This window comes from Myxocyprinus asiaticus, chromosome 47 (genome assembly GCF_019703515.2).
Source record: "Myxocyprinus asiaticus isolate MX2 ecotype Aquarium Trade chromosome 47, UBuf_Myxa_2, whole genome shotgun sequence".
NCBI classification, from domain to species: Eukaryota; Metazoa; Chordata; class Actinopteri; order Cypriniformes; family Catostomidae; genus Myxocyprinus; species Myxocyprinus asiaticus.
In genome coordinates this window covers 17,432,373-17,444,991 of record NC_059390.1, presented here as the reverse complement: position 1 = coordinate 17,444,991, position 12,619 = coordinate 17,432,373, and the positions used below count along the sequence as shown (strand labels likewise).

Below are 12,619 nucleotides of genomic sequence, written 5' to 3'. Positions count from 1 at the left end.
CTGAAAATCACTGCTGCTGTAGCCATACACATGCGGACTACGTCTTTTGTCGATGCATGAATGTTGAATTTTCAAGGCGGCGTATCAAGTCAAAATAGCTAAATTTTAAAGACATGTCTTGAGACCCCTGCATTCTGATGCGCTCTGTTTTTGACTGGAAAATTTTATTTAAATGGCCCCTTAGAAATGCATCCAATTGGGGTCAGGTGAACTCGAAAATTGCCTAATTATACAGGGCTTCCCTAACACCAAACAGTCAATAGTTGTTCAGGTAACTGACCAACTATTCGATTTTGAAAATGTGTTATTTTGCACTTCTCTATTGTTTACAGAGCATGTATCTTGTTAAATGGAGATCAATGCTTAGATGGCAAGGCTTAAGATGATTGCTTTGCTTGCTGTCAAACATAATCTACACAGCAACTAAGCACAGCAACCTCTCCAAGACTGACCCAACTGTCTATCTCTCTGTCTATCCCACACCATCTCTTTTGCACTCATACCCCTCTAGTTCTGGTGTTAGTTTGTCCCAAGTGAATCAGACCAGAAGTATTAGCTTGCAGAATCACATCTCACCCCATCCTATCGTGGAATGAGCTGAGTGGTCCACACCTCCTCCCCCATCCACCCCCTGTTCCATTAATACCCCTCTTTGGAGGCCTCTACTCTCCACACCACACCCTGTTTTCTCTGCCTCATATTTTTTAATGAAAAAATGTTTGCACGAAACAATCAGGGTTGACTTTTCTCTCAATCCGCGGTATAGTGTAGGGAGCTTACGCGGTTCCGGTACCCAACAGTTCAGACGGCTAACAAAACAGGTCCCACTTACTTCTGCTCCAGTGGTTGCCTGCAATGCTTTTCACACACAGGAAAAAGACCAGAGGGGCAGAGAGCGGACGGCGGGTGAATGAATGAGGCAGGTCGGATGCCTATTCAAACGCAGGCAGGAGCAGCTCTGCGTCACTCCGAGATCAGCGTTTCACCATATCTACAGCCACAACTGTGAGCTGGTCAGTACATCTGGGAAGACATTTAGCACAGCGTTGACAAGGCCAAGGGAGATGATCTTTTGAGCGAGATCAATTCTTGATGCACCTGTACTATTGTGTCATCTGTATTCCTGGGACTACCTGCAACTTGTTTAATTAAAAGGATACCCAAATATTTTCACCCAAAATGAAAATTCTCTCAGTATTTACTCACCCTCACTGTTTCAAACCCAGATGACTTTCTTTCTTCTGGAAATGTTGTTAGCTTCAGTCACCATTCACTTTCATCTTTTTGTCATACAGTAAAAGTGAATGGGGACTGAGGCTGTCATTCTGCCTAACATATTTTTTTTGTCAATCATATGAATATACGTGCTTTTGCTATTGAATGAGAGTCTGTTGTCCAATACTTTGTAATAAAATGAATTGAAATGACCACAGTTTGATCCATTTAATCCAAACTGTCTGATTCATTTATTTACGTAGTGATTTTACATCTCTGCCAAAAAAGTATAAATACAACCAGGCTACAAAAAGATGAGATGGTTTCATATCAAACTTGAAAAGAAAATTATGGGCTGCTCAGAAAAAAAAAAAAAAAAATACAGAAACACAAATTGGGACAAAAATGGAACACAATTTGTAGCTCTATAATTAAATGCTAAGACAATGATAACATGACAAGAAAAATAGTATCAATAATTGCTCTGTTCTCTCTGAATATACCTGACATAAAGTGCCATATTCTCTACATAGAAAAATATACTTTAACAAATTTGCCCACCATATAGCTTGTATAAACAATTTAGATGAAAAAAAAAAGAAGCTGCTACTCAAAATCGCTCCAATGACCTTTTAACTGTTCAGACCCCAGCTGTATAGTTAAGTGAATTCCATTGGCTCAGGCGGAATATAACTAGATGCATGCCGGACCAGCGATGTGGAATCCCATGTCTGTGGTATTCGTCACATTGCATTTAAATTAAGTATCTAAAAGCTCTTTTTCTCTCACACACAACAAAGTTATAAAACAATGCAGCATACCATGGCCAAGTCTTGATGTGACTAAGGAAACTTAACACCACAAATCTTTGTGTCTCCATAAAGCAGACAGCACACAACAGTACACACCACAACCATCAGTGCAGCAATTGGCAACATATTCACCAAAATGATGGTTTCTCACTTGATTTACATTTGAGAATTTTGCAGACCACTTTTCTAACGAGAAACTGCAAAAGAATGTAGTGGCAAAGAAGTACTTCTTTTTTTACATATGCAATGTACTGTATTGTTTTGTGTCGAATTTTGGAAGCAGCACATCAGTAGCAATGACATTAGAAGTTATAAAGAGATTGTGCTCTGTCACACCTTTTTGTACCATTATAAGACATCTACAGTATGGAAAGTTTTCAGCCTTTTTTTTTTTATCTTTAAAGTGAAGAAAAAAGCCTGTCCGTTTTCAGTGTTCAAACAGATACAGTGTGACCAAACATTTTCAACTTTCCAGCATTTCCAGAGTTTTACCACGTCTTTTCCTCTTGAACACCCATAGGGGCTCAGCTGGTGGGACATTTTGCAACAGCTTTTCAAATTTCTTTGTAATAAGCTGTCTCTAATCTCAAAAAAAGTCACTTTGTCAGTTTAATCTGTCCAATAGGAGTTTGAGTCAGTCTCAAGGCCTCAATTGACCCTCCTCAAATCTTTGAGATTCTGAGAAATACGCAATCCTTGCACTAGTAGTGTTCGTATATTTGCTTGAAATCACATACTATGAGAGGTCAGTGCATTTGCCTCTAAAGTTCTGGCATCTTCATTATTTATCCCTGTTTTCCTTGGCAACACCCTCTGCCCCCTTCTCACATAAAGACTGCCTGATGTGCAAAACGAAGCCATGTCGAAATGAGATCCACACCTCTTTAGTCTTTCTCCACTGGCTTCCTGCCTTTAATTTTTGTCACTTCAACTCATCATCTCCCTCATTTACATGTGAACACCTCCGTCTTCTCACTGCAGGTGTTGCATTTGACAAAGCAGCACCACTGGAACTTGCAGTTGCATTGCCACACCTTTGTGTACTGATGGGTATTGTGACCCCGGCCGCAGCACATGAGGTTGCAGCCATCCGTGTGTGGGGATGTGTGGTTGCAGAGACGCCCTCTTGTTCCTGCACTACCTGTCACAGTGTCCTCCTCGCAGTAGTTGGGCGACCGCTCCAAGTAGACCAAGTCTGTATCGGTGGGCTTTATGTACCCACGGGACTGCTTGAGACGCAGGAAGGAGGGCTGGCGAAAGCGTGTAGCCCGCACGACCTCCACTTCAACCGCAGCAGCGTAACGCTCCTTCAGCACATAGCCGATCTCTCTGAATTTCGGCAGAGTTGTCCAGCAGGTCTTTGTGGTGCATGAGCCGGAGACACCGTGACATTTACATTCTAGCTTCATCCTTTCTTCTAGAACCTGCAAGGGTGCAGAAAACCCAGTGTTACCAAATTATAGCTTACATTACATGTCAAAAACAGTTGCAACACATAAAAGCTGTAAATGTTACAAAAACATGAAAAAGTCTCTTCTTTCTACCTCTTTGTTCTAGTTATTGTCCTTACTAGCCACGGCCACAACGAGCAATGGGACATTTTGTCGGTTGCTTGTTTTCTATGTCTGTGGCATTATACTGTGAAGCCCAACCCACAGTGAAATCGTATTTGTCCAACATCCCGCACCACATATCTATATATCAAAAATCAGATACAGTATATTCTGATTGGCTATGATTGTTTTTTGTTTTTTTTATCAGCATTTTTGCTTTAATTTAAACAGACACTTTAGCGGTAGTTCACATAGAACATGTTCTTGTTCTAAAAATCTAGATATCACGAATAGAGTAGAACGCAGTGTCTCAAGACACATTATTAATAGTTGAAGTTCTTTTTAACTTGACAAGGCATCTAAAAACGTGGTGTTCCTGTAAAAGACACTGAAAAAACTGTGAGACAGCGCAATGATCAAATATGTCCGTCTAGCGCGTGGTTACATAGCGCAAATGTATTTGGTGTGAATGGCCCTTACTTGTCATTGAACACCGGTATTTGTTGCATCATGCCTGGTAAGGACTAGTGTAACGCGCAAACTTGGTTTTTGTTATATTTGCTATTTTTGAGGTTAAGAGGCTTTTGTGCAAAAATTGCCAATTTTGGATCTGTATTGAAATCTTTCATTTTAATTAAATAAATATAATAAAAATCCCTAATCATAACATTTAAAGATTTTATTGCACTGCATTTGATCAGAGACTATTTAGCAGAGGCGGGTCACTTCTATTAAATTGAATGGGAGAAATTGGAACACTCAACCAAGGAGCTCAAAGCACCCAACGGTCAACGGATGTAGAAAGGGAGTCCCGGCTTACAGGTAAAAGAGCCTATCACTGTTTAGATATGGACATCGGCTGTCAATCAACTCGAAAAAGCACATGCGCATTAGCTATACGACCCGGGAAAATTGAATTTTTTTAGCGTAATTTGAGGTAAAGAAGCACAATTTATGATACCAGCGTTGTCATTTTATTGCTGATTTGAAATATGTTCTTTGATCATAATCTTGACATCCCGTTTTGAGATTTCGATGTTTCCCCATTCAAGTGGATAGAAGCTGCACTGTCATGACTGGAAATAGCCTCCTGAAAACGTGCCAAATATGGCCGACAGTAGACTGAGTTGCTAGAAAGACTTTGATTTGATCATCTACCCTCTGTTTTTTGTTTTTTTTTATGTGCTGAATGCATTTGTACTGCTTTGTATGTCTTGTCAAAACTCCCATACAGTACTCTTTTGCATTGGGCATGACTTCATCAGAGGCTTTAGAATCTGTGGTGCAAGTGAATTTGTGCAGCTGACGGGTAAGGGAAATTCTTGACATTTTAGTTTGACTGTTTTCAGCAATTTGAACCAAACCCCATTATTCAATACCTTCTGAGTACTGTCTCAATATGTAATGCCAGATATGTGTCAAAACTGAGAGGGAAAAAATTTTTTTTTTAGCCAAATCAACCCTGTAATTTTCTCTACCTTCCGAAGGGCCACATCAAAGAACAAGAGAAATGTCCATAATTCTCAAGTACCCATTTGTGTATATGGTTACATTTGAGTTAAAAGCAGATCTATTTGGCCATTTAATGTGTTACTGATATGTTCAACAGACATAATTTACTTGATACTTGACTTTTACCCATTTAATTCAGTGTTAATATTACCCTTCAATGAGGGATTTGACATGCAAATAAGTACAGCAGTAATGTTTACATATAAAAGTTTATTTTATATGTAAAGTCTTCAATCCCTCAGTCTCAAAAGCAGTGTATCACAATTCATAGTTTGTGTCTCAAACTAAATCATACATTTTTCCTTTAAACATGACAATGTTTTTATTTAGGGTTGTAAACTTCAAGTTTGACACAAGTTGATGTTTGATACATGGTTGAAGCCTTCCTCGGTATGTATGTAGCATGAGAGAGTGAGAGGGAAAGTAAGTATCTAGCTATAATATAATGTATTCTGAGTTAATGATCTTTAAATCAATGAATGGACTGCAGGGACATCTGGCTGCTCTTGAACTCGCTCTAAATTTACCACACGTACACAATGAAAGCTTCATCTCTATAATAATCTTCATTAGGCACTGTAATTCTACTTATGGATGGGATTTGTGGCCCATTCAGACCCCTCTATTTTTATAAGTAAAAAGAGATCTGACTGTAACTTATTGAATCATTCACTGGAGAAGCTTGTTAACTATTGATATACATTAATGCATTTTACATTGAAAGAAAGATTACAGATGAACTAGATTTGCAAATTCGTAGATAAATAGTGTTAAAGTTTTAGGAAAGCTTAGGTTTTCTCCATACCTTTCTGCCTGCTTCGTTGTTGTGAAGGTTCATTAGTCTCCTTGCGTTTTTTTTAATCTCTCGAGCATCCACGAAGCGTCTGGAGAACTCCACACCATACTTGACGTCTGCCGAGCAACCGCCCCATTTCCAGCCCTCCTCGTGGTCATGGTAGCCCTGCTTTTCTCTGTCACAGCCGCAGTGGCTCAGATTGCCCTGACTACAGGCTGCTGTCACAGCATGGGCTACACCTGCTGCAGTGATGGCGTAGGTAAACGCAGCCTCCTTGCTACCTAGGGAGAAAAGAGAAGAACTTTTGTGATGCTGAAATAATTTGTTTGATTACTTATTAGTTACCCCCCAATCGAAACAAGCAAGTACAACCCCCCCCCCCATATTTATACCATGATCAATAGAAACATGTAAATGCTTCACACTGCTACCCCCCCCCCCCCCAATGTTCTAGACAAATCTATGCCCTTGATTACACTAGATCCTTTTCTTTGTTACGTGTGAGAGTCAAATGTGTACGTATCACCTGTGAACATCTAATCAGCTCATTAGTAGAGACTTCAAGACATGAACTTGGTGTGTCAGAGAAAGGAGACATTAACAATGAGTGCATTTACATGCACACCAATATGCTGATAACTACTGTACTAAAAATCTGTTTATTTAAAGAAATCCAACAACGCAAGAAAACCAAATTTTATTAAGACTTTTAATCACCTGGTTATTCTCTTATTTTGATGTCAAAACTTAAATAGGCATGTGCACAACACTTGTACATATTGAATAAGCCGTTAAGAATGGCAGATAAAGGGGTAATGGGCAAAAATCTTCCTGTGTCGATCAGTTTATGACCTTACCCTGATAAAAAAAAAAATTAAAAAGCTGTTCAAGGCATTTACACGACCACACAAGATTATGCATATTAAGTATAATCGGTGTAAATGCACTCAATGTCCGGTGCTTGGATTGAGATCCACCAACATCAAAAACTGTCAGTTTTTAAAGGGGTCATGACATGTCTTTTTCTATTCTTTTAATATCTTCCTTGATGTTCACTTGTAATATTAGTAAAGTTTTTTGCACAGAAACAGTAATATCTTTGTAAAGAATTATCATTTTCCACCCTCATTCTCACCCTCTGTCAGAAACGCTCAGTTTTGGTGCTGCCTCTCCTTTAAGACTTGACAGTAAACGGCCACTGTTATGACTGGCTCTCTGCTCTTGACTGACCTGCTCTCTTCTTGCCATCTCACTGCTCACTGCTACTGGGCATGGCTACGGAAGTAATAAGGTAAAGTTGGCATAGATGTTGCTGTGGAGGCGGTCAGATGCAAATGTCTACCACAGTGTGACATCACAATTTGGAGGAAGTAGACAATGAGTCGTTTTGGCAGATTGGTTTCAACAAATTTATTTTGTGGTGAGGAGGAAGTTTTGAATTCTAAAACTTACAGTATGGTTTTATAGTACAATGACTTCTTATATGTCGAAAGTTTTTATTTTATTTTTCATGTCGTGACCCCTTTAAGGCAGAATGAGTTTCATTCTTTCAACTCAACACTAGAGGAAAACTGGCTGTTATTCCTATATAATTTGCATTTCTTTCTTTGCAAAACCTTGAATCCCTCCGTTTCAGTTTCTATCTAAAGCAGGGGTGCTCAATTCTTCTCCTGACGATCTATCTTTCTGCAAGTTTATGCTGCCTTGCTTTCACGTGCTGTCACCTGACCTGTTCATTAGTGAATACGTCAAAGACAGCAGACAGGGAAAAACAGTCTATTTCACACTGTTAAAAGTCCTCCAAAAAATCGGTAACTGGTGAACTATCTATTATAATGTTTTATCTTTGTTTTTTTGTTTTTTTCATTTTTTGTTTTTTGTTGCTTGCAAAAAAAGAAAAAATAATTACAGCTAATTTTGAATGGCCATCAATGGAGAAATATGCTTTTTAGTTACGGAATCTATCAGCAGGGGCTATCTGCTGAAGCTAACCAGCCAAACCCTGACAGACCCCCTGCTTTCAAGTGAACCCCAAGACCTTGATTAGATGGTTCAGGTGCCTTTGATTAGGGATGGAGCTAAACTCAGGATCTTCAAGAGGAGGCTTGAGCATGCTTGATCTCAAGAATAACGCAAGAAGACTAAACTGACCCCTGCTGGTGAGCCAAAGACCACTGAGGTTAGTAGGAATGGACTGACCACCACAAATATCTCTATACTCTTGTCTATTTGCATGGAGGCTCATGAGAAATAAAACAGGTTTGCATTAATAAACAACTAAATCTAAGAGCTTTAATTTTTTATTATAAAAAGTAGTTGAATTGGTTTATAAATGGATGGCAACTTTCTATTTGTGGAAATGCATGCTCAAACTTCTTAAAAGACTCATTAACTAGACTGATGGCTTTATATGATCTTTGCTTCTGTGTGAAACCTTTCAACAAAACAGAAAACACACAAAATGTTCATGATTTTGTGTAGAGTCAACAGCATTTCTAGACATTCTTGGTCGTTTCCTTTGTGTGGTGCATGGGTGCTATAATACCGCAACATTTTAGTATAAACCAATTTGCATTTACTGAACGAGAAGGAAATATCAAATTTCGGTTGTTTTCTTTTATATAATATCAAGATATGTTTGGCACGCCTTCATAACCAGGGCACTGATGCCTTGAAAAAGCAACTGTGATTACCCTCTCCATCCTCCAAAATGGATAGAGACCATTAGAGTTATGGTTCCCTGGTCTCTGTCTTCTCATAGCTAACACTGAAGCTCTATCACTGTTTATAAGGTTCGACTGAACACGGACATCCCTTGTCCAGCCAAAAGCCTTTCTGAGTGCTACAAAGTCTTTGTATTATTTAACTAGTACTGCATGCTTGGATCTATTGATGTATTTTAACTGTTGTTATTCTAATGGATTATGTGTGGCTTTCAGTAAAGTTCAAAATGGCTATTAAATAACCTGAAATGACCATCCAAGCACCTCAATTCACTGAATTTGAGAAATCCAAAATGCCTTAAAGAATTTGCTTTATGATTTGTTCAAGTGGAAAGTAAAGCATTTTAGAACTGGATTGCACATATCAAAGAGTCCATGCATACAATGTTGAAGCTGTTAAAATCTACAGTCTTGCTTCGATGAAGTTTGTCCAATTACAATGATCTTTCTTCAGGCCACAATGTAATTTGCCCAACAGATGTATTTGCCCAACAGAACAAGAAGGAGGTTCACACATTAGGACCAGATATGCACAGTGTAAAACATACGACAGCGGAGAAACATACATTTCCTTGAACAAAAGAAATAAGAGCGTGTTGTGTTACGCCAACCAACCCCCAAAAGAGTGATTGTTACCAGGACCATTGGATTAAACGCAGCCCTGCACAGCACTCTGATTGAAACAAAAGATTTTTGACTGAAGGGAAATTTATATGGCAGCACTGCTATATTAAAAAAACATGTTACTGTGTGTTCCCCTTATTTAAAGTTCACACAAAATCACTGGTGTCATTTGTGTGTGTGTAACTGATTTTTCAAAGCAATTGCATAGTTAGTGACAGAATGAAAGGGATAGTTCACACAAAAATGAAAATTCTGACATCCTTTACTCACCCTTATTTTGTTCCAAACCCATAAAGCTTTTTGTTTTCTCAGTATAACATAAAATATCGCTTTAATTGTGTGTGTGTGGGGGGGGGTACGATGAAAGTGAATGGTGACAGAGGCTGACATTCTGCAAGTTTGGAATAACATGGGTGGGTAAATGATGACAGAATTTTCATTTTTGTGTGCACTGTTCCTTTAACTTTCAATCATAGATTGAGCTTGGTTACACAATACAATTGCAGACCATTTTCATCCACTGTCTACCTCTTTTTGTCTCTCGTTTCACAGGGCCTTACTCTCATGGAAACATGTCATTTCACAGCCAAACTCTGTTGTGCTTACAGATCAACAAAGAAACACACACAACCATGACACCAAAGCACAGCTCAATGGGCTGCACCTACTGACCTACTCTCAGCTCTTGCCCAAAGACGGTCCTCTCGCCAAGGGCAGAGCAGTTCCAGCGTCCGTAGCGAAACTGATACTGGCACTCGTTGATGCCCAGCTGAGCGCCCTCCCCGATGACGATGATGGCATCTGGGCGGCTCTGGCAGATGGCACGCTGTCGGGGGGCCAGGCCGGGGATCTTGTTGCAGATGATGTTCGCACCCAAAGCCACGACTGAAGACAAAGCCCTTTGGAGGAGACCAGACACATACATCAGCAGCTGATGTAGACTAGGTATCCAAGAAATGGTTGGCTTTAAAGGGATAGGTCACCTCAAGAATTTACATTCTGTTGTTATTTATTCACCTTCATGTTGTTCCAAACCCGTATGGCCTTCTTTTTTTAGAATGTTAGGCAGAATGTTAGTCTCAGTCACCATTTACTTTCATTGTATTGGACAGAGGAGTGTCAACACTCATCAAAACTTCTCATGTGTTCCACAGAGGAAAAAAATGTCATGCGGGTTTAGAACGATATGAGGGTAAGTAAATTTGGGGTGTACTATCCCTTTAACTCTGATTTCATTTTCTCTGTTTGTGGACTGCACAAAACTATTTCAGATTAATTGGTGTTATTAAAAGATATATGTATAGAAGTTCTAAGTACCCTATAAATGTTAACTTAAAAGCTCTGTATATAACTTTCAAATATCCAACCCCTCTTTTGACTTTTTGATTTAACTGTGCTTTCCAATAGAGATTTACATGTCATTCATTATCCCACAGGAAACATGCAATAAATTCAAAATGGAAGGACTGCGTTTACTAAGATGAAATGATTTCAGAGCATCTCAAACCTCATTTAAAACAGAACAACAAACAACACCAATCATCTCATGAATGAGTCAAAGCTTTTATGCAAGCATGGAACTACATTTAAATGAGATTGGGGGTCCCAAACAATGTCCAAACAGATCAGCAGAGCAACGGATGTTATTCTACAGACAAAGACAATATACAACAATGCGATCACAAGCTATACAGCCCAATTAAAATGAAACCACATGCATAAAATATGGATTACACTTGTAAATCAAGCTGTCTAGTCTGGTCTGTTTCTCAACAAAGTTCACCCCAGCGTTGGTCTATTGTACACTAGATCCAAACATATCAACCTATTTAAATCAATGACAATGTTAAAATGCTCCTGCCACAGTGGGAGATGTGAGTACCAGATGCTAGTATACTGATAACATTTTTACATGTTAATGTCCCATTTTAGAGCAGGGCAAAAAATGTCCTGGTTTAAAACCAGAATAAGAACATTTAAGCCAAAAGATCCATGTTGGAGAGGATCTACCAAACGTAGTGTTCCTTCATCAGTCATAATAACAAGTAAACAGTTTTGTTCTTGTAAGTATTAGAGGAAACCTTACATGCAAAGTCACAGTTATAATGTATGATTACAGGGAAACTTTAAAAGTAATGTTTAATGGTGTTCAGCAGATCTCTTTTATCTGAATCAACTTTTTTTTTTTTTTACAATTTTGTGACATTTATTATGTACATAATATAGAAAGGTCTTGGTAAAATCCATGAAGATTATTTTATCATATACATTTCATACACCAAAATGCAATTTAAACAAAAGAGAGAGAAAATTGATTGTGAATCAGATTTTTTTTTTTTTTTTTTTTTTTTTAATGTAGGTTTGAACAGGACTGTTATTCAAAGCTTACACTATAGTGACTACTATTAAATCAGTGACCAGAGTCTGACTTTAAAGCAAGTTTATGGCCCACGCATAAGCTTGAATGTATGGCTCAGTAGGTTCTCCACAGGCTGAACTTTTTCCTCAATGCAAATAAAGAGTTCACGTTATTCCAGCCACTCTGAGACACACATCTGAATCTGTTTTTTTTTTTTTTTACCATGCGGTTAATCCAGTTACAAGAATTGGAGATGAGAACATGATGTGGGAATGAATAAAACGTTGTCCTCACGCACTCACAACAAACTCATCATTTTTGACTGAAATGAACTGGTTCACAATTATGAATGGTCTGGCTTATAACTGGATAGTGTAATGTTATACGCATGGTAACTATAAACATTTGTAAACATTTGATTTGTATAAATCATACACATATAGGCTATATATATATATATATATATATATATATATATATATATATATATATATATATATATATATATATATATATATATCACCATTGTTGATTCAGCAGCTTTGTTCTCTGGGAGGGTTTCCTTTGAAAATGACATGCACGCACAACATGTCCCACTCCTTACCACAGGTGCACCAACATAATGTAACTTCCATTGTTTTCCAGTTGTCCTCAACTAAAAAGCGCTCCAAGTATCTCAAAGGTCACAATAATAATAATAATAATAATAATAATAATAAAGCAATAGTTCAAACCTACAGGTAGCTGCCGCTGGTGAGGATGAGGAAGATCTGGGGGTAGTAAACTGACAGCAGTGGACCGCAGGATGAGATTCTGCGCATGGTGACATTGAAGAGCACAGAGAAAAAGCGTATGAACGAGTAAAATATCCCGCTGCGTTCTGAAGTTTCGTCGTGACGTTATTCACGCTGCTGCTGCTCGGCGCGCCACGGACCGTGCGTGAGCTGCGGGCGCGGAGACACGATCCGTCATCTCCTGCGCGATACGGGCTGATTCAGAAGAGTGTGCTCCCCACCGCGGGCTGA

General features: G+C 38.8%; 1 protein-coding gene across 2 annotated transcripts; it reads right to left on the bottom strand.

The window, feature by feature from the left end:
- Nucleotides 1-1,461: 1,461 nt before the first annotated feature.
- On the bottom strand, nt 1,462-12,602 carry LOC127436374 (protein Wnt-7b-like). Of its 2 annotated transcripts, none has more exons than XM_051690469.1 (4): nt 12,329-12,602; nt 9,908-10,134; nt 5,898-6,169; nt 1,462-3,451 (listed from the first exon to the last, which is right to left on the bottom strand). In XM_051690469.1, exons 1-4 carry the CDS (start codon nt 12,421-12,423, stop codon nt 2,972-2,974), a joined length of 1,074 nt encoding a protein of 357 aa, XP_051546429.1. In that variant the 5' UTR covers nt 12,424-12,602; the 3' UTR covers nt 1,462-2,971. The 2 variants fall into 2 exon arrangements, with proteins under 2 accessions (XP_051546429.1, XP_051546430.1); XM_051690470.1 differs by having other exon boundaries at nt 12,333-12,602.
- Nucleotides 12,603-12,619: the final 17 nt, after the last annotated feature.

What these genes read in the sequence shown, in the direction of transcription:
- LOC127436374 (XM_051690469.1), bottom strand. Translation starts at nt 12,423, where the DNA reads ATGTCACCATGCGCAGAATCTCATCCTGCGGTCCACTGCTGTCAGTTT. An exon ending in CCAGCGGCAGCTACCTGTAG is followed by an intron (nt 10,135 to 12,328) that starts GTTTGAACTATT and finishes TCTCCTCCAAAG; the next exon opens with GGCTTTGTCTTCAGTCGTGG. An exon ending in ACAACGAAGCAGGCAGAAAG is followed by an intron (nt 3,452 to 5,897) that starts GTATGGAGAAAA and finishes GCACCCTTGCAG; the next exon opens with GTTCTAGAAGAAAGGATGAA.